Source organism: Podarcis vaucheri (genome assembly GCF_965113315.1).
Source record: "Podarcis vaucheri genome assembly, chromosome: 3".
Taxonomy (NCBI): domain Eukaryota; kingdom Metazoa; phylum Chordata; class Lepidosauria; order Squamata; family Lacertidae; genus Podarcis; species Podarcis vaucheri.
Genome location: NC_138761.1, coordinates 120,442,030 through 120,463,347, shown reverse-complemented (window position 1 = coordinate 120,463,347; position 21,318 = coordinate 120,442,030). Strand labels below are relative to the sequence as shown.

General features: G+C 44.7%; 1 protein-coding gene and 1 long non-coding RNA gene across 2 annotated transcripts in view; both read left to right on the top strand.

The window, feature by feature from the left end:
* Positions 1 to 21,318, top strand: part of LOC309528875 — a 64,177-nt gene that overhangs the window by 6,902 nt on the left and 35,957 nt on the right. The gene's annotated exons all lie outside the window — the stretch shown is intronic.
* Positions 14,781 to 21,318, top strand: part of FOXO1 (forkhead box O1) — a 47,070-nt gene continuing 40,532 nt past the window's right edge. Inside the window, exon 1 of the mRNA XM_082216383.1 lies at positions 14,781 to 15,584. Coding sequence (XP_082072509.1) covers positions 15,033 to 15,584 — 552 coding nt within the window. The 5' untranslated portion in view covers positions 14,781 to 15,032. The remainder of the gene's footprint in view (positions 15,585 to 21,318) is intronic.

The following is a 21,318-nucleotide window of genomic DNA, read 5'->3' as shown; positions in this document are numbered from 1 at the left end:
CTGATTTGCAAACGTACCAAGAAACCAGAGGCCTTCCTCTTGGGTATTGTCGGCCAGAAAGTGTTAAAAAAGGACAGAACTTTCTTTTTGTATGCTACTACAGCAGCAAGAATACTTATTGCAAAACATTGGAAGACACAAGATTTGCCCACGCTGGAAGAATGGCAGACGCAACTGATGGACTATATGGAACTGGCCGAAATGACTGGCAGAATCCGAGATTTGGGAGAAGAAACAATGGAAGAGGACTGGAAAAAATTTAAGGACTATTTACAAAAACATTACAAGCTGTATGAATGTTAAGAAACTGCATGATTTAGAAAAACATGGCTCCAGTATGTTAATTGCGAGATACAGAAAATTAAGTTATAAGGTCGAAATTTAAAGTAATATTATGTTTAATTTAAGGTACAAATAATTGACAAAAACTACTTTAAATTTAGAAATCTAACATTTGAAAAGTACAAAATAAGGTATGAAACAAGGTAATAATTTGCTGGTATTTTTTATTATAAACAATGCAGGGTAAGGGAGATGTGAGGAAGTCCAGTTGGTTATATTTTTTATTTTCTTTTATCTATGTTGTTTGTAGGTAGACTTGTACTTATTTTTTGGTATGTTACCTTTTTGGTGAAGACATTTTGTGTGTCTACTTTTTATTTTGTGTTTAAAAACTTAATAAAATATTTAAAAAACAAAAACAAAAAAGAAACTGATTTGCAAACGTGGAAGCCAGAACTTAAAGACTGCAAAAATGAGAAACCGAGAGAAACTGAAATTGTCAGATTTGGCTACCCCTAGGGCTAGAAGTAGGAACTGGGCAGGAAACTATTTGCATGAATCTGCTCCCCCCATAATTCTAACAGCTTCAAACACAATAGTTCAGTCGGTAGCCCATGGGTTGTGGGTTCCTGTGTTGCAGCGGGTTGGACTAAAGGACCTTTGTGGTCTCTTCCAGAACTACTATTCTATGATTCTATGACTGTTCTTCAGTCCACTGTTCTTTTGCTATAGTTCTGCCACATTGACCATCCTATCCTTAAACCTCTGTGAAAGTTTTCCATCATCCATGTACTATCTGTTTCGATTCACAAAGCTTGGAATGCCATTCATGTTCTAAAACTGACAACTACCCTTGGTGGAATTCATCTTTAAAGTAACACATTGCGAAAACACACCAGCTGGTCACCCTTGCTGCTGCTGCTCGTGAAATAAACAAAAGGTTCTGGATCTGATTCATAGTAATCAAAAGATCAGTCCTCAGCTCATTACTATGACTGCTGCAGGAAGCAATCACAAGATCACATACAGTGGTGCCCCGCAAGACGAATGCCTCGCAAGACGGAAAACCCGCTAGACGAAAGGGTTTTCCGTTTTTGAGCTGCTTTGCAAGACGATTTTCCCTATGGGCTTGCTTTGCAAGACGAAAACGTCTTGCGAGTGTTCCGATTTTTTTCCGCCCCCCCCTTTTCTAAGCTGCTAAGCCGCTAATAGCCTTTTAGCCGCTAATCCGCTAAGCCTTTAATAGCCGCTAAGCCTTTAATAGCCGCTAAACCGCTAATAGCGCTAATCCGCTAATCCGCTAATAGGGTTGCTTCGCAAGACGAAAAAACCGCTAGATGAAGAGACTCGCGGAACGGATTAATTTCGTCTTGCGAGGCACCACTGTAGTTCATGGTTCTTCAGGGACACCATTTCAAATTTCACAGTGGGTGGGGCATGATTCACAGTCAAGTTCAAAGGGCTGTTCTTGGAGACTTTCAAGTAAAAATGGCAAAAAGGCATATAGTAAAATGCTTGGGCGTTTAGTAAAATGCTCTTCTGATAAATTTGTGCGTTTGTGTCTTGTGATGCCGTCCAAAATTCCAGTAAAGACAGTTGCAGATTATGATTAAGCAATTTATTTTGGAATCCGGAATACTGAAAATGACATTCAGAATGACCCAGAAAAGGATAAAAGCTGTCAGACTGAGAGTTTCTAATATAAGTTATTACTGTCAGGCATCTGTACTTACTAAAGTGGTACAGTGATAAGATAAACGATAAGATAAGTGATGTTTCACTGCCAAGCAGACCAAATAAGAATCCAGAGGTAGTATGTATGCTTAAAACAGAAGAGTGATTTTGTTATGAGCTTTTTTTTTTTAAAAAAAGGTAACTACAATAACAACAAACATAGCTTTAAAAAACTGCTTTGAGGGGTTTATGATGTTCAGCATCCCCATGCTGAAATCTGAAAAGGCATTCCTACAAGAACCAGTTCCCAGAAAGTAAAATACAGTTTCAGTACACCATTGTCAGAAGCAATTCAATTATGTGTGGGATAACCAACCTCATATAACCAACATGCTTAAGTCTAATTAATGCATGAAGGGGTTAAGGCTTAACTAGGTCACACCCTCTCACCTGGGGAGGGAGGTAAAAGGTAAAGGTACCCCTGCCCGTACGGGCCAGTCTTGCCAGACTCTAGGGTTGTGCGCCCATCTCACTCAAGAGGCCGGGGGCCAGCGCTGTCCGGAGACACTTCCGGGTCACGTGGCCAGCGTGACAAGCTGCATCTGGCGAGCCAGCGCAGCACACGGAAATGCCGTTTATCTTCCCGCCAGTAAGCGGTCCCTATTTATCTACTTGCACCCAGGGGTGCTTTTGAACTGCTAGGTTGGCAGGCGCTGGGACCGAGCAACGGGAGCGCACCCCGCCGCGGGGATTCGAACGACCGACCTTTCGATCAGCAAGCCCTAGGCGCTGAGGCTTTTAACCACAGCGCCACTCTTGGGGAGGGAGGTAACCATGCTTGTAAAGAAGTCTGAACTGATTGCTCCAAGTGCAGACCACATGGCTCTTACAAGCCATTATTTCTTGTGTTCCTACACCAATAATTTAGGAACTTTCAAGACTGTAACTATGCCAAGTTCTACTATGTGTGCAGGTTTTTCTGAATGCTGTATGGAAAAGCACCTCAAACTGACCTTTGGAGAGTTTGTAAGTAAACCATTTTAACTTACCCAATATAAGGTCTTTTTCTGTGCCAGGGGAAGGGGGAAACTTTGGAAGGAACTCAGAAGGGCATGTTTTAAAAGTCTAACAGCCCGTATTTCCATGCTTTACTTTTATGCATATTCTGTAATCTAAAATCTCTGCTGGAGTTCTCTCACCAAAAGAGTACTTGCCCCAAACTTGGATCTTGGAATCCAAGGAATTCGCCTTTTTTGTATGCCTACTCTTTTCCTTGTCAGCAACATTATGTACTGGGTGTGCATGCCAAAGGGATATGTGTGTGTGATCTATACTGAAAATATTTCCATAATTCTCATTAGGTGCAAAAAGTTGCAGTCATAAATACACCGCTGCTTTTTGCCATATATTTGTGTGTGTACACAAAATAAATATATTTAACAGTTTTTCATAACATTTAACATGCAATCGTTGGTATCCAATGTTGTACCATTTAGTTGCTTCTAGAAATGTTGTGCTGAAAGTGTTAGTTGACCAGAAATATAGGTGTTCTATGGGTGGAGTGTGTGGGATGGATTAACATAGTAAAACATAGGATATGGGGAGATATGTCCCCCTGCTTACTAAATGGCACTTCTGGTACCTGTGTTTCTTCCCGAGATTTGATCTGGACTCTGTACCAACCTTTCTTAACCTTGGATCCCCATATGTTGGACTACAATCCCCATCATTCCTGAGCACTTCTTCTGCTAGCCAGGGACGATGGGAGTTGTAGTCCAACAATATCTGGGCACCCATGGTTGAGAAAGGCTGCTCTACACTGCCTACAGCAGGCTTCCTCAACCTCGGCCCTCCAGATGTTTTGAGACTACAATTCCCATCATCCCTGACCACTGGTCCTGCTAGCAAGGGATCATGGGAAATGTAGGCCAAAAACATCTGGAGGGCCGAGGTTGAGGAAGCCTGGCCTAGAGATCTCTGCTTCTCTGTGTTAAATCCAGATTCCATTGCATTTCCTTATAAACTGCACAGCGATGTTAATGAAGTCAAGCCACACTTTTCTTTGACCTCACAACCTGACAACATCCCTCTTTCTCTGTGTTATGTACTGACGTTCTCACCCTGGGCCAGCAGGGGGATACTGTAGATAGTTTTCACTCAGGTCCACATATGTAAATAAGGGATTGAAAGTGACGTTCAGTGATTGGATAGTTACAGAAAGTGGTTACAGTTGCGTTCTAGTGGAGCTCTATATAAGCAGGCTGGCTGAACCCTTCAGTTCAGTTCAGTTCTGTTCTGGCCTGTGAATAAACAAGAGCTGTTTCAAGAATCGCTGTGTCGTCTGATATGTTCACCCACAACTTAACATTCTGTATGGTAGCGAGGCTGCCCCTTTTGCATTTTGACTCAGCCCTGACTACACAGCGTACAAATCGTACCTTTGTGGGCCACCACATTTGAGAGCTGGGCTTGGAATAGTTTCAGGCCAGAGCATTAGTTGTATGAGTCAAATTTCCTGTCTGTTACCAGCCACTTGGGTGGGTAGCGCAATTGCGTGAAGAGAGGACAGCTGGGCAGGCATTGCAGTGCAGCACAGCACACACATCTTCTGATATTTCTCAGAACAAACAGATTATAAAAGAAACTGAGAAGAGGCTCTAATAACAGTGGTAATTCTTCCCCCAACCCCAATCTGAAAGAGAGTGGCATATTGAAATATACTTGGAGTCGAGTGTGGATTTCATGCTCTTTATTCAGCTCATAGTAGTGAGGAATGAAAGTTTTCCCAAAATATCTGCATTATATACATTATTTACACAATGGGTCACACAAGATTGGCTAATTCTGGGATTCTCCTGTAGGCCAATCAGGTTGCGGATTCACTTCCACCTGGAGCTGGATTGGGTGGCTCCTGCGGACCAATCAGACTGCTGCATTCTGGATCCTATTGTTCTAGGACCAATCAGACTGCTGCTTTTTGGATCCTTTTCAACTCAGTACATAACACCTATGCCTTGATATGCAGAGATCCACCATGGCCACATCTCCTACAGTTCTGTTATACCTTTCACAACTCTGCTACAAACCCTGAAGATATTCCCCCTGTGTCTTAATTTTCTCATTTCTAAGAGATCCAATAACTTAGACTTCTGCTCACAGCTATCCAGTGAGCAAGGCCGGCTATGTGAAGAATGCCATTTCAGGTTTCTGATTCTCATTCTGGAACGTTTTTCCCAATATGTGAAAAACAGGCTGTTTTAGGAGCCCGGGTTGTGTGCAGAACTATTTTCAGACGGAACTTTCCAGAACTCAGTTCTGGCACCTCTCAGGTGGGCACCATTGCCATTATAAGAGAACAAGAAAAATAGAACTGGTTGTGTGGTTTTGCTTTACATCTTGAATACCGCATAATGTCTAGTATAAGTGCAGCATAAAAAAAAGGATTGCACAACTGTATTCTGTGCACCTCCAGCACATGGTTGACATGTTCAATCATAGGTCTGGGCTGTTTGGAGGCGTTGATTCCTTTCGGTTTGATTGAGGTGAGGCAGTTACCACACTTGGGGGCTATTCCCTCTGAAATAAAAGGGCCACGCAAGTTTAAACATAGAGGCTGCCACCTTGCTTGTGGCGAGTAGAAGAAGAAGAAGAGAAGTTTGGATTTGATATCCTGCCTTTCACTCCCTTTAAGGAGTCTCAAAGGGGCTAACATTCTCCTTTCCCTTCCTCCCCCACAACAAACACTCTGTGAGGTGAGTGAGGCTGAGAGACTTCAAAGAGGTGTGACTGGCCCAAGGTCACCCAGCAGCTGCATGTGGAGGAGCGGAGACGCGAACCCGGTTCACCAGATTACGAGTCTACCACTCTTAACCACTACACCACACTGGCTCGCTATTACTCGCTATTGTTAGTATTGTTGTTTGTGTTTTCTATTTTTCTTACCTTTTCCAGGCATCCATATTCTCGTACAGGGTTGTCAGACATGCAAACCTTAGCTTTCAAGTGTGATTTCTTCTGGCTAACTTTAAAGTATTGTCCTGCAACATGAATGGTTTAAGCACTGTTATTAAATGTGCAAAGGTGGAGTCCCTAATTGAGAAGGAAAGTCTCCAGACTTACCTTACGGCAAGAAACCCATCATAAACCTTCCATCACTAAACTCCTTAACAATTATGGTTTTGGAGCATTGACTACGAGCTGTTCAAACGCTAGGGGTGTGGCTACAACTGTGGCTTCAAGGTTCCCTTTTGCAGCAGTTGAGACCACTATTTAGGCCCCAATATGTTTACCTATAAGGGTTAAACGACAGAACCTAGGACTTGCCGACCAGAAGGTCGGCGGTCTGAATCCCCGCGGCGGGGTGAGCTCCCGTCTTCTGGTCCCAGCTCCTGCCAACCTAGCAGTTTGAAAGCACGTCAAAGTGCAAGTAGATAAATAGGTACCGCTCCGGCAGGAAGGTAAATGGCATTTCTGTGCGTTGCTCTGGTTCGCCAGAAGCGGCTTCGTCATGCTGACCACATGACCCGGAAGCTGTACACCGGCTCCCTCGGCCAATAAAGCGAGATGAGCACCGCAACCCCAGAGTCGGTCACGACTGGACCTAATAGTCAGGGGTCCCTTTACCTTTATGTTTACCTATATGCTCTTGTTTATGGGTCCTTATGAGACAAGCAACTTACTCTAGCCATATATAAATCTCCTAATTCACACAAAAAGTATTTTCTCTCTCAGTTGTTGGACAATTTCAAACTGAGGCAACTGTTAGCCGCTGGTTGCTTGAATTAAACTATGAACTCTGTTTTGGACAGAAGCTATGTTGTTGTTTAGTCGTTTAGTCGTGTCCGACTCTTCGTGACCCCCTGGACCAGAGCACGCCAGGCACTCCTGTCTTCCACTGCCTCCCGCAGTTTGGTCAAACTCATGCTGGTAGCTTCGAGAACACTGTCCTACCATCTCGTCCTGTCGTCCCCTTTTCCTTGTGCCCTCCATCTTTCCCAACATCAGGGTCTTTTTCAGGGAGCCTTCTCTTCTCATGAGGTGGCCAAAGTATTGGAGCCTCCGCTTCAGGATCTGTCCTTCCAGTGAGCACTCAGGGCTGATTTCCTTCAGAATGGAGAGGTTTGATCTTCTTGCAGTCCATGGGACTCTCAAGAGTCTCCTCCAGCACCATAAATTAAAAGCACCAATTCTTTGGTGATCAGCCTTCTTTATGGAAGAAGCTATAGACCAAGTCAAAGAGAGACTGATTTAGGTATAGAAATTAGTGAAGAGCAACGGAATGCTACATGACATGGAAAACTATCTTTTTCTGCATCTACTTTATTAAGAGAGTGAGTTACTAAGGTGATGTAAAGATGGTGTCTGATTTCAGTTCAGATGAATTAGATAAACGATACTCTGCTGAAGGAGATGTATTGAGAGAAGCATTTTTCTTCACACGTGGTGGAACTGCCCTCAAGTTAACCCTTATTGGTTTCAAGTGTTCCGGACCTTATCTAACATTACTCGGCAATCTGTCTTTTTTCTATCATTGAGGATGTGAGCAACAAAGTCATACACAGATATCTGCTTGCGTTTTTCTTCGCATATGCCAGACATGAAATTGCTAAAAATTAGAAGGGAGCTTGAAGATTCTTCATATCTTAAATTTAATATGATTTCAAATATATCTTAAGCAGAAAGGCTTACATAACCAAAACATTCTCCAGAAAAGTTTAATCAAGCAGGATTTATTTGTAGATGTTTGTTGTATTCATAACAAGTTGTACCAATCCACATACTCTACCTGTTTGGCAGGTCAGATTTAGGAGACCTGCCATTGAATTAAACCATCTGTAATGTTCTTGATAAGGGACGCTGGTGGCGCTGTGGGTTAAACCACAGAGCCTAGGGCTTGCCGATCAGAAGGTCAGTGGTTTGAATCCCCGCAACGGGGTGAGCTCCCTTTGCTTGGTCCCTGCTCCTGCCAACCTAGCAGTCGAAAGCATGTCAAAGTGCAAGTAGATAAATAGGTACCGCTCCAGCGGGAAGGTGAACAGTGTTTCCGTGCGCTGCTCTGGTTTGCCAGAAGCGGCTTAGTCATGCTGGCCACATGACCCGGAAGCTGTACACCGGCTCCCTCAGCCAATAAAGCGAGATGAGCGCCGCAACCCCAGAGTTGGTCACGACTGGACCTAATGGTCAGGGGTCCCTTTACCTTTCATGTTCTTGATATGTAAGATGAGACATTTTGCCATGCATTCTTTGCCTTGACTTCTGGGATGTTGTTTATTATTGATCAATTGCTTTCTTTGTTCTTGCACTGTTAAAAAAAGAAGCAAACATTTCATGCCACTTAGTTTTTATGATGCTGGGGTATTTTTTGGGGCGTGTCGGTGGTGGCATCTCCCTCCTGAGGGTTTTCCCCTGTAGATTTAGGCCAGCCATATGATTAGACAGAGTGAGGTGGCTGCTCCAGATTATAGATGCTGGAGGGCAGGGACTGGAAGTGACCCATTTAAGGACAGAACTCTGTATGCGCCACCTGGTATACATTTCACCACCTTTCCTAGCTTGCATCTCACAGGTGCAGTAAAGCTCACTGTCCTGTTTTCAGTGCGGAAGTTAAGATTTGACTGCCATTTTAGTTGGCTTTTGTACATGGAATGGAGACGGATGACCTACTGTTATTTGCCTCAGGCGGCAACATTTATTGGGCCGGTCCTTCCGTTTGGAAGCCCACTAGGCTATAAACAGCCCAGGCCTGTTCTTCTACTTGCTTTCCCCTGCAAAAGATGGCAAAACACAGCAGGAAAAGCCTCGCTGCCCTTCAGCAAGGTTGGAGCTTGTCTCCTGTTATGTACTGAGTTGAATAGGATCCAAAATGCAGCAGTCTGATTGGTCCTAGAAAAATAGGATCCAAAATGCAGCAGTCTGATTGGTCCTAGAACAATGCAGCAAGATGATTGGTCTGCAGGAGCCACCCAATCCAGCTCCGGATGGAAGTGAATCCACAACCTGATTGGCCTACAGGAGAATTCCGGAATTAGCCAATCAGGTGCAGCCCATTGTGTAAATAATGTATATAAAGCAGATACTTTGAGGAGACTTTCATTCCTCCTCACCACTATGAGCTGAATAAAGAGCATGAAATCCACTTTCGACTCTGAGTATATTTCACTCCCCTTGTGAGTAGACAGCAACTGGAGAATATAAATCCCCACTCCACCAGACATTTAGAAATAACGGAAGCCTGCCATCTTGGCCACTTTCTCCCCCTTTCAGAAGACTGTCTTTAAAGAAGTGAAGCAGGGTGATTTAAACGTTCGCAAAAGGATCTTGCAGGCAGTTGGCTCTTATATATGAAACAGATAAATGCCTGCTGGGACCACCACAGGAATTACACTTGGAAAGTTAGGAGAGCTGTGGTAGAGCTTGCTTACATTTATGTGCACATCGTATGCTTACTTTGGTACCCAAAGACTCCTACTTGTACTTTGGTTTGAATAACAATATTCTGCAGCAAGGGAAATATAGTAGTATTTCTCTCAACAGGCCAAAGGTCCACTGCTCATGGAGGGTAACACTCTGTGCTGAGGTTGTATTGAAGTATTTCTTAGCTAAGGATAAATAGTCTTAGGCAAAGAGTGAGGAAAAGGCTACCTTGTCCTCTTTAAAGGGAGATAAATGGTGGGCTGGAGATGAAGAGGCCAAAAGAACTAGCATTCTCTGCAGGTGTTTTGTTTAATTCCTGACAAATACCAATTGTCCTGGAAAGTCACAGTACCTTTCTTCACCCTTCAGAGTGAAATTTTACGAGGAGCCACTGCCATTCTTTGTACAGGGGTACTTCAGGTTAAGAACTTAATTCGTTCTGGAGGTGCGTTCTTAACCTGAAACTGTTCTTAACCTGGGGTACCGCTTTAGCTAATGGGGCCTCCTGCTGCCGCCACACGATTTCTGTTCTCACCCTGAAGCAAAGTTCTTAACCCGAGGTACTATTTCTGGGTTAGCAGAGTCTGTAACCTGAAGCGTCTGTAACCTGAGGTACCGCTGTACTGTTAACAGCTTAGTGAAGATGAAGAAATGAAACCTTTATGACTGTGCAAAAGATGTAGAAATGCAATCCGGCAACATGCCTGAATTTTAGGCAGTTAGTATTAGGCCATTAGTTAAGTTCACAAAGGGACGCAGGTGGCGCTATGGTCTAAACCACTGAGCCTCTTGGGCTTGCTGATCAGAAGGTCGGCGGTTCGAATCCCCGCAACGGGGTGAGCTCCCATTGCTTGGTCCCAGCTCCTGCCAACCTAGCCGTTCAAAAGCATGCCAAAAAGTGCAAGTAGATAAATAGGTACCACTCCAGCGGGAAGGTAAACGGCGTTTCCGTGCGCTGCTCTGGTTCGCCAGAAGCGGCTTAGTCATGCTGGTCACATGACCCAGAAAAACTGTCTGCAGACAAACACCAGCTCCCTCAGCCTGTAAAGCGAGATGGGCACTGCAACCCCAGAGTTGTTTGCAGCTGAACTTAACTGTCAGGGGTCCTTTACCTTTACCTGTTAAGTTCGCAAATGTTTCACTGCTGGTGCATTAGGGCAAAAAGAGCACTGTCCCATCAACTTCAGTCTGCCCTGCTGCCTGCCCTCTTACAACCGGTCCAGAGGGTGGCAGTGCCTGCTAGCTTCCTCCTAATGACTCTCAGTGTTGTGTTGTTGCAGAATTCAGCAGGGAGGAGGATGGGGACAAAACTGGAATTAGTTGGCTGCTCCCATAATTGGTGCTGGCTACACCTGCTTTGACAAACCTAGACAGCATCTTAAAAAGCAGACACATCACCTTGCCAACAAAGGCCCATAGAGTTAAAGCTACAGTTTTCCCAGTAGCGATGTATGGAAGTGAGAGCAGGACCATAAAGAAGGCTGATCGCTGAAGAACTGATGCTTTTGAATTATGGCGCTGGAGGAGACTCTTGAGAGTCCCATGGACTGCACGAAGATCAAACCTATCCATTCTGAAGGAGATCAGCCCTGAGTGCTCACTGGAAGGACAGATCCTGAAGCTGAGGCTCCAATACTTTGGCCACCTCATGAGAAGAGAAGACTCACTGGAAAAGACCCTGATGTTGGGAAAGATGGAGGGCACAAAGAGAAGGGGACGACAGAGGACGAAATGGTTGGAAAGTGTTCTCGAAGCTACCAGCATGAGTCTGACCAAACTGCGGGAGGCAGTGGAAGACAGGAGTGCCTGGCGTGCTCTGGTCCAGGGGGTCACGAAGAGTCAGACACGACTAAACAACAACACCTGCTTTTGTATTACAGTCCCAATGTGGGCAACATGTAGATACATAGGGCAAGGGGGTCAGGAAGATTGTGTTGGACATCTGGCAATAAGCCACTGGGAAGTGACCCTAGCTGTAGAACGGCCTGTCTTTACATGAGGAAGACTCTGTTTTGCTGTTTTCCATGCAAGATAAAATACATAATTGGCAGGCATTTCATTGATGTACAGCACAAGCCTATACATATCTGCTCAGAAGCAAGTTCATGGGGGCTTTCACCCAGGGAAATGGTTACGGGATTGCGGAGTTAATAATTTGGGGGCTGTTTATATAGTTGTTGCTTTTTTAATTACAGTGGTGACTCACAAGACGAAAAGAATCTGTTCTGTGATTCTCTTCATCTAGCGGTTTTTTCGTCTTGCGCAGCAAGCCCATTGACGGATTAGCGCTATTAGCGGCTTTTAGCGGCTTATCTGCTGATCGGATCAGCTGATAAGCGGCTTAGCGGCTTAGAAAAAGGGGGGGAGGGAAAAAACCAGCAGGAACTCGCAAGACATTGTCGTCTTGCGAAGCAAGCCCATAGGAGATTCGTTTTGCGAAGCACCTCCAAAACGGAAAACCGTTTCGTCTAGCGGGTTTTCCGTCTTGCGGGGCACCACTGTATTGTGTTCTTTTTGAGTGTTGTATGCCACTTTGAATGTCGGGAAAGCTGCCTATAAATGTTTTAGACAAAGAAATAAAAAAGTTTTCGGGTCCAGGCTGTCTGCACCAGAACTGTTCTGTCTCCTGTTTGCTTGACACCATCTGACAGAGAGGACTTCTGTATGCCAGCAGCTGTAAACTCAGGAATGTTTTAATACCCATCCAGGTTCCAGTTGCCTGCCAATTTCCAAGAGAGGACCACCAAAATGATCTAGCCCAACTCTGCTAATAGTTTCAGTATCAAATGAGTGGTTCCATCCCCAAGCCACTGAACAGGGGGACAGGCTTCCATTAACTGTTCAATCGATGCCATTTAAAACACTGGATTTCTCCCCATTTCTTCAGCACATACCTAGGTGTGGTGTGATTATTGGAACTGCTAGCAACTTATACGCTTGGAACCAGGGAACTGCCATTCTTTTGTGTGAACTTGTGTGTGTTTCTTTCCTTTGTGGAAAGTGACACAATGGCAACACAACCTGCTGCACTGTTAACCTGAGTTCTATGGTTCTTTCATCCTGCTAAGTGTGCATAGCCTTACATTCATATGGTGGAACACTCATAATTCTTTTTAAAAATGAAGCAAGGGGAAGAAAATATAGTTGAAATCTTTACACAGCCAAGAAGCTCACTAGGCCAGTTGTCTATTACTCTCTCAGCCTAACCTGTCACACAGGGTTACTGTGAGCCAGTTACATCCACTGCTGGAAGATAGCAATCTTCCTGCTGTCATTCTCACCTTGACCTCTGATACTATTGTAATGTGCGCTCAGGGAGGTTGTGAAGACGGTCAGGAAACTTCAGCGAGTGGAAAATGTGGTCACTCACCAAATGAGGTGAGGCAGGTGGTTACTAGGGAACAGGGCCTTTTCAGTGGTGGCACCTCAGCTGTGAAAAGCCCTCCCCAGAGAGGGTTGTATAGCACTCAGATTGCAGACTTTGGGGCCCTAGTTAAAGAGCTTTTAAAAAAAATTCCCCCTTTTTATTTTTAGTTACATGTTTTTAGTGTGCTTTTAGTTCGTTTGCATTGGTTGTGTTGGTTGCACTGTTAATTTGTAATAATGTTTTAGAATAATAGAATCATAGAGTTGGGAGGGAAAATGAGGGTCCTCTAAGCCAACCCCCTGCATTGCAGGAATCTCAACACACATTCCCTCATCCAATTTGAAACCAAACTGGACCTTGCTTAGCTTTGCAAATGTGCCAGCAGTTTTATTTCACTGTATGTCCAGAGCAAGGCTTTTTCCCACAGCTGGAACGCACCAGAATGTAGTTCTGGCACCTCTCAGGTGGGCGCCACTGCCATTCTAAGAGAACGAGAGAGGTGTTCACGGTGAATTCTGGCACCTCTTTCTCTAGAAAAACAGCACTGGTCAAGAGCAGTGTGGTATAATGGTTAGCGTCCAATCCCTACTTGGCCATGCTCACTAGGTGACAAAGGGCTGTTCATGGCCTCTCCATCGTTCCTACCTAATAGGGTTGTTGTTAGGATTAAATGGGGGGGGTTTGGTAAATTATGCACACCACCTTGAACTCCTTGGATGGAAAGGTGGAATATAAATGCAATAAATAAGTAAAGTAAAGTAAGATTTATTTATACCATCTGTAAACTACCCAAGGAGCTATGAAGATGGGTGGTATAAAAGTCAGACGTGGGTAAGGAGTAGTAGTATCAGGAAGGATGGACTAAATTTAATGATTATTTAGTTAAATATGTTAAGTTAAATTAACTGAAAACAGCTTGCAGATACTTAATTGGCTTAGGATTTTATATAAGTTAAGTGATGAATTAATATGTTTAAGATCTAAGGATGTTAATATTCAAGTTAAATTTTATAAGAACTGTGATTTGGAAAACCGTTAAAAGGATATGCATTGAAATGAGGAATGGCTAAGGGAGCTGGGCATGTTTAGCCTGGAGAAGAGGAGGTTAAGGGGTGATATGATAGCCATGTTCAAATATATAAAAGGATGTCACATAGAGGAGGGAGAAAGGTTGTTTTCTGCTGCTCCAGAGAAGCGGACACGGAGCAATGGATCCAAACTACAAGAAAGAAGATTCCACCTAAACATTAGGAAGAACTTCCTGACAGTAAGAGCTGTTCGACAGTGGAATTTGCTGCCAAGGAGTGTGGTGGAGTCTCCTACTTTGGAGGTCTTTAAGCAGAGGCTTGACAGCCATATGTCAGGAGTGCTCTGATGGTGTTTCCTGCTTGGCAGGGGGGGTTGGACTCGATGGCCCTTGTGGTCTCTTCCAACTCTATTATGAAATTCAACCAAGGGGAAGCGAGGAAGTCACTTAACAATGTTAATAAGTGTAATTTTAATAAGGTTATGATTTATGTTTGTTTGTTTTATGTGTTTGTTTGTTTATAATTTTGTGAAAACCAATAAAAAAAATTGAAAAAAAAAGAAGTCAGACGTGGGTAAACACAAGTATAAACCATAGATAACTGAAGCCGGGGACCCCACCCTAGCGCCCCTTCTTCCCCGCTCAGCGTGCCCTGCCCCGGGATTCCGCTGCGCCCTCCGCCCTCTCGCATCCTGCCTGCCGAAATCTCGCTCGCTTCCACGGCCGCAGCAACCACATCCTAACCCCACCGCCTCTCACTCACTCACACGCTTCCGACGTTAGCGCACACACGTGTACTCTCCCCCCACCCCGCTTCCTCGAGGGGTAGGAAGGCAACGCGCGACGGAGCCGGGGAAGCAAGCAAGCAAGCAGGCGGGCCTTGCCCTCTTCGGTTCCCCGGCCGTGGCGGGCGCCTCTCTCCGCCCTTCCCCTCAGCAAAACCGACGGGCGCTTCCCCTCCCGGGAGCGGGAAAGCGCTGCGCTGGCCCGCCCGGCCTCCCTCCCTCAGGCTCCGCCTCAGAGCAGCGCCTCCAGGGGCGTTTCGGGCCGCCCTGGAGGCCGCGTCCCTCGCCTGGGGGCAAAAGGGGCGGCCCCGGGAGCGAGGGCGCTTGTTGTGTCAGCGCCGGCCCGCTAGTGAGAGGCGAGCGCGGCTTCTGAGGGAGCTTCATTTTCCGCGGAGGCGCAACAGGAGGCCGAGCGAGGGGAGACGCCGCCGCTGCTGCCGCCTCACCTCCTTCTCCGCCGTCGTCGCCTCCTTCGTTTCCCGCCATGGCCGAGGCTCCTCAGCCCGTGGAGACGGACCCCGACTTCCAGCCGCTGCCTCGCCCGCGCTCCTGCACTTGGCCGCTGCCCCGTCCGGAGCTCGCGCCGCCCAGCCCGGGCCAGACCCCGGCTCCCACCCCGGCCAGGGCCGCTTCTCCGCCCCGCTGCGGGAGGGTGGCCGCGGCCCTGTGCGCCTCGCCCGGGGGAGACCTGCTCAGCCTGCTGGAGGCTGGCGGCGGAGAGGGCTTCGAGGCGGCGGGCACCCCGGGAGGCTGCCTCTGCGGGGACTTCCCGTGCCTCCAGCACCCGCAGCAGCAGCAGCACCCGCAGCAGCACCCGCCGTCCGGCCCGGCCTTGGCCTCGGCGTCGGGGCCCCGCAAGAGCAGCTCGTCCCGGCGCAACGCCTGGGGCAACTTGTCCTACGCGGACCTCATCACCAAGGCCATCGAGAGCGCCCCGGAGAAGCGGCTCACGCTGTCCCAGATCTACGAGTGGATGGTCAAGAACGTGCCCTACTTCAAGGACAAGGGCGACAGCAACAGCTCCGCCGGGTGGAAGGTCAGCAGGCGCGCGGGGGGAAGAACGGGGCGATTGCATTTATTTTTTTTGCAAAAAAAAGTTTGCAAAGTTTGCTTTGGCGTGCAAGCAAGGGAAAGTGGCCGGGCTGTGCAAGCTCTGCCTCCCTCCTCGACGGCCCGCGTTGATAGGGCAGCAAAGGGGAGGGTGAAGGTATTGCTGCAGGGTTTTTGCCTCCCCTTTTCCTCGCCACCCCAGCAGACCCGCGGAAGCAGGGGGTGGGGGTAGGAATTGCCGGCTGGTCCGCCTGCGTCGCCTTTTCCCTCTGCGCCACTTGCATCCCGACGCTTTAGGGCATGCCCAGGCCGAGGGGGTTTGGGTTGCCCGTGTTTTCGACCTCTCTTCTGAACCCGCCACCCACCCCCTGGCTCTGGGACGTGGGAGAAGGCTAAGCGCTCGGTGTATCCGAGTAGACGGCCGGTCCCCAGATAGTTTTCTGCCTTCCTGCCTTTGTCAAAGTTGGTCGAGCTGGATGTGTAACTCGGCGCACAGCTGGCTGCCAGTTCGAGCTGTGTCATTTCCTCTGGCAGATTTGAGAGGCCCTTAAAAGTGACGGTGATTCGATCCTACTTAGGGTAGAGTTTGGGGAGGCTCTGGGGCAGCTCAGGAGGAGATAGCTGGTTGCTCTGTTGGGCTAAAGCCATAGATAGCAGATTGAATGTGTGATGGGTCTAGTTGTGTGAACAAATTCGAGGTTAGTACCCTGCCTCTGATTGGTTTATTATAACTCTGTGCTGCTTTTCATTCAAATGAACACCAAAGCAGCTTCCAAACAACAACAACAACAACATGATAGAACATCACAAATACAGCACAAATCAAATAGAATAATTAACAAATCGTCAGTAAAACAATCGCAATCTATAAAAAGCTGTTAACAAAACTAAAGCTAAACATCAGAATTAAAGCAAAAGTCATAGCACATGATTAACAAATCAATACGGCCTTTATAATATATAAAACAATATTAACAGCAACCAAGAGATAAACTAAGCACTGCTAAGTTTATGTATAAACACTCTCCACACCCACATTATTAAGTTGGTCTCACCAAGACAGATGTATACAGTGGTACCTCGGGTTACATACACTTCAGGTTACAGACTCTGCTAACCCAGAAATAGTACCTTGGGTTAAGAACTTTGCTTCAGGATGAGAACAGAAATCGCACGGCAGCAGCGGGAGGCCCCATTAGCTAAAGTGGTGCTTCAGGTTAAGAACAGTTTCAGGACCTCCAGAACAAATTAAGTACGTAACCAGAGGTACCACTGTATGCTGCTTTCCTGAAATCTGTTCTGATGGTAGCCATTGCCAGGAAATGCATGTTAATTTCTGCACAGCTTGCTTTGAGAGACTACACAGTAGTATAAATGAATAGGACAATTTCTGTCTGAAAAAGTCTAAACTTACTTTACTAAGGAAACAGTTGCCACACACTCATTTACTAATAACGTATCTCTGTGTAGATATCCCCTGGTATAAAGTAAAACACGTTGGGATACTTAACCTTTTAATCTTCCTTACAGAGGAAGTTGCTGATTTATTTTGTGGCTGGATAACATCTGTTGGACCCTGAAATGCTCATTGGCTAGTGAGGGATCTATTAAGGGGTTTCTTAGGGGAGACATTTTTGAACAGAGCACAGGTAGCTAAGTGGTTTTCTCTGGCATTTATTTATTGCCAAATAGGACAATCTAAATTAATACACTAAGCAAAATTACTGGAGATTGGCAATAGATGTCAGATAACTGTAAATAAAAAAGGAGGCATATAACTGACCCAATATGCTAAGGATAAGTAATTGGCAATCTCTGTGCTAATCAGCTCTTTGATTGTGTTGTGTGATCCTTTCACTTTCCAACCCCAGAAGGAAAGGAGGAATGTGAGTAAGCTGCATTTGGGGCAATGAGATTTGGTAGCATTTCATTTGGAAGAGGGAAATGAAGTATTGGCCTTTCCACCCCCTCCCCCACTCTTTCAGAGGAAAAAAACGAAAACCCTAGTTGCTAATGAAGTGCTTTTCACTTGGTACCCCACATATGAAATCAATTATTGGCTGAGTTAATGCCATGACTGTTTAGCCGTGTGTTAGCTAAGTTTTAGAAATCAAGTTTCCATTTTCAGATAAGCTAACTGCGTATGATGTACATCTTTTTCTGTTGAGCTGCTGCTTGGACTGCAACTCCAGCAACAGTACTTAGAAATACAATAAATCCTGCCGAAGATTTTCTGTTTCAGTAAGAGGGAATAGGGAAGCTTTGAGAGAGTTCACAAGCGGATATTCAGTGATCAATATTAAGCTACATATATCAACACTTCTGCGGTTTAATTTTTTTATGTGCAGAGCCCTGAATTTAATGTATTCATCTGTTATTTACCTTACATAACAATGCTGCAAGTATTTGATAGCCAGGTTGGTACATATGAATTTTCCCTTGTGGAAAAAATAGTTTTTACTGGCTTAGGATAAAATGTAGGTGTTTACCCAGGTAAATACTATCATATGGTAAAGCTAAGCAAGGCATTTGCTGCTGATTGCTACATAAGTCAGTGCTTCCTGTGCTGGTAGACTGCGTCTAATTAGGCACAAGTAATGGCCACACACTTTATTGATGCCAAACTAAAGCTAGACTTTGGCTGATTCTACACAATTTGCATTCTGCCATTTTCATCCTTGATGTGAAACCTGCCTTTGTCAAATTGTTGTAGTATACAGACTTAGAAATAATGATGCATTCAAAATAAAAGAAAGATTTGCGGCTTCTCTCTAGGAGCTTTAAATGCCTGTTTATTTTAATGAAAAGTGGGAGTCTTAGGAAGCTATGCAACTTTACTAGACGGATACAAAAATACTTTGTAGTTTTTCTATTGCTTACAAGCATAATGAACCTCCTAACTTAGTTCACAGGAGCTGTGCTTGATGCTAACCTCTAAGATACAGTGCACGTGTTTGCATGATCATAAACAGCAATTGTTTTCTCCACTGATAGGTGCTTTTTCCCAATTTTTTAAATTGATTTTCCACATTTATAACAAATATATAAGACACAAAACAAAACACATTACAATACCAAAAGAAAAAAGAAATAAAAATAAAAGCACTTATTACTTCCAAAATCCAAATTAACTTTCATTGTTATCTGACTTCCTCAAATCCCCTCTAACTGAATTTCATTGTGACTCCTTTGTAACAGTTCTCTAAGATCATCTTGCTAATAAAATTAACTCCTTCAATTTACTATCTTCATCTCTTTTCTTATTGGCTTAAATCCATATTAATATACAACATTCTTCTTCTAATCCTAGGCCTATTTGATACTTTCAACTACCTTCTAATTATCTTATATTACAATATTTAGCTAGATAATCTTTAAATTTCTTCCTACACTGATACGCTTTCAGCAAAGTAGATGTCCTTTGTAATATTGTCTCATATTTGACCTGGAGTAGTCATTGAGATGGTTGCATTCCTTAATAAGTCAGAGTAGAATTTGCCCCTTTTATGATTTTTGATTAGTCATGTACTGGATTGCTTTTCTAATGAGAGCACTGCCCTATCGCTTCCATCACTTGCTTGCAGTTTTATTGTATCACCTGTGGTGTCATCAGTTGAACTTGCCTCGGTTATTCTTCTATTGATGGCAGGTGCCCCCCATACCATCTGCCTTATATGCCTTTAAGCTAGCACCAACCCTTAACTTAATGTAACACCCCCCCCCCGGAAGTTAACATTTTAAATTGCATTGGTTTTAGATTTCTGTTAAGCAGCTCCCCACAATTATTTTAAGAAGATTTTCTATACAGTGGTACCTCGGGTTACATATGCTTCAGGTTACATACGCTTCAGGTTACAGACTCCGCTAACCCAGAAATAGTGCTTCAGGTTAAGAACAGAAATCTTGCTCCAGCTGCGCAGCAGCAGCAGGAGGCCCCATTAGCTAAAGTGGTGCTTCAGGTTAAGAACAGTTTCAGGTTAAGAACGGACTTCCGGAACGAATTAAGTACTTAACCTGAGGTAGCACTGTACTTTTTTGTTAAGTTCTGCAGTTGTAAAGGGAGGTGGAGAAAGGGATGCTAAAACACATTTGGTTATACAGTATATTTTGTGGCATCTTTAAAAGTTAATACAGTGGTACCTCGGGTTAAGTACTTCGTTCCGAAGGTCTGTTCTTAACCTGAAACTGTTCTTAACCTGAAGCACCACTTTAGCTAATGGGCCTCCTGCTGCCGCTGCGCCGCCATAGCACGATTTCTGTTCTCATCCTGAAGCAAAGTTCTTAACCCGAGGTACTATTTCTGGGTTAGCGGAGTCTGTAACCTGAAGCGTCTGTAAACTGAAGCATATGTAACCCGAGGTACCACTGTAGATGGGATAAGCTTTTGTGGGCCAGAGCCCAAAAACTAACACATCCCAATGAGAACTGTCTGCTTAAACTGTCATACTGTTTGTGAGTTATCTGCACCAGTTGAATCTTGTCAGGAAGTACAGTGATTGAAATCTGCATAGTACTTTTGGTGATTTTACTTACTAAATCTAGTCTTAGCAATCCTCTGTGCTTGTGTATCTGAAGAAGTGTGCATGAACACGAACGCTTATACCCAGAACTAACTTAGTTGGTCTCTAAGGTGCTACTGGACAATTTTTTAAATTTATTATGTCTTTTACCATTAGTCAAAAACAATTCTCCATTCCTAGTGGCATTTATGTGAATTCTGGTTAAGTAAATCCTAGTAATCTAGTTTTACTTGTTTCTCTGGATGGAAAAATGAGGCAGGATTATAACTGGTTGCCAAAACCGGAATATCAATACCTGAATATTAGTTTTAGGTATTTCTTATTTTCCCCCCTCTAAATGGAAGGGAGGTTGTGCAATACAATTTGTTACTCTCCAGTAATGAGGGCTCCTGACATCACCCTTAAGGAATTGATTCTGTTGCCCAAAAATTTCCATTTTCTCAGTGTTTAGTGGACAGTATGATCCTCCCCTCCCCACAACATTAGAGGCCGAGTTCTCTTCTTTGGTGACTCTTAAGCACACTGGCATTTCTCTATTATTTTTTTGAAAGGGGCTAAACATCAGGAAAAGCTACCCTTTTTCATAACCACTATTTGAAAAGAAAAGGGTCCCATTGCTAGAACACACACCGCCCTGGTTATTATGATTTTTAATGGCAATATGGTTGCTGCCAGCCTGGCAGCAATGCTGTTTTGGGAGCCCATAAATGTGTTTGGCAGGTGCTAGCCATAAATCTTAACTGGGCCAGCTGTCTCTGGTTGCCCAACACAAAGTGAGAGTCCTCTTCCGTTCTCTGTGTCTCTCTCTCTCCCCCCCCCCCCAGCAAATAACTTTAAAAGACGGAAGAATCTCTCACTTTATGCTGGGCAGGAGACACAGACCCTTCTTGTCCTGCGAGTATTCTGACAAACTATTTTTATTTATTTAATAGGTTTTATGGAGAGCTTGCAGGAAGGGAGGAGTCAGTCTCTCGCTTCACATCAGGCTTTGGAGACACCTCAAAGTGCTGAGGATCTTCCATTGATTCCAAGTGTCTTTAAATCCCAGTGTGAAGTGAGCAATGAATCCCTTTTCTCATCTGCATGTTTTTCTGCACATGCCAGAGGCATATACATAAGAAAGTGCTCTGCTGATAATTCCTTTGTCTGCAAACTGGGTTTCCTGGTTGCTTTTTGACGCTTTGCCTATATCTCTCATTA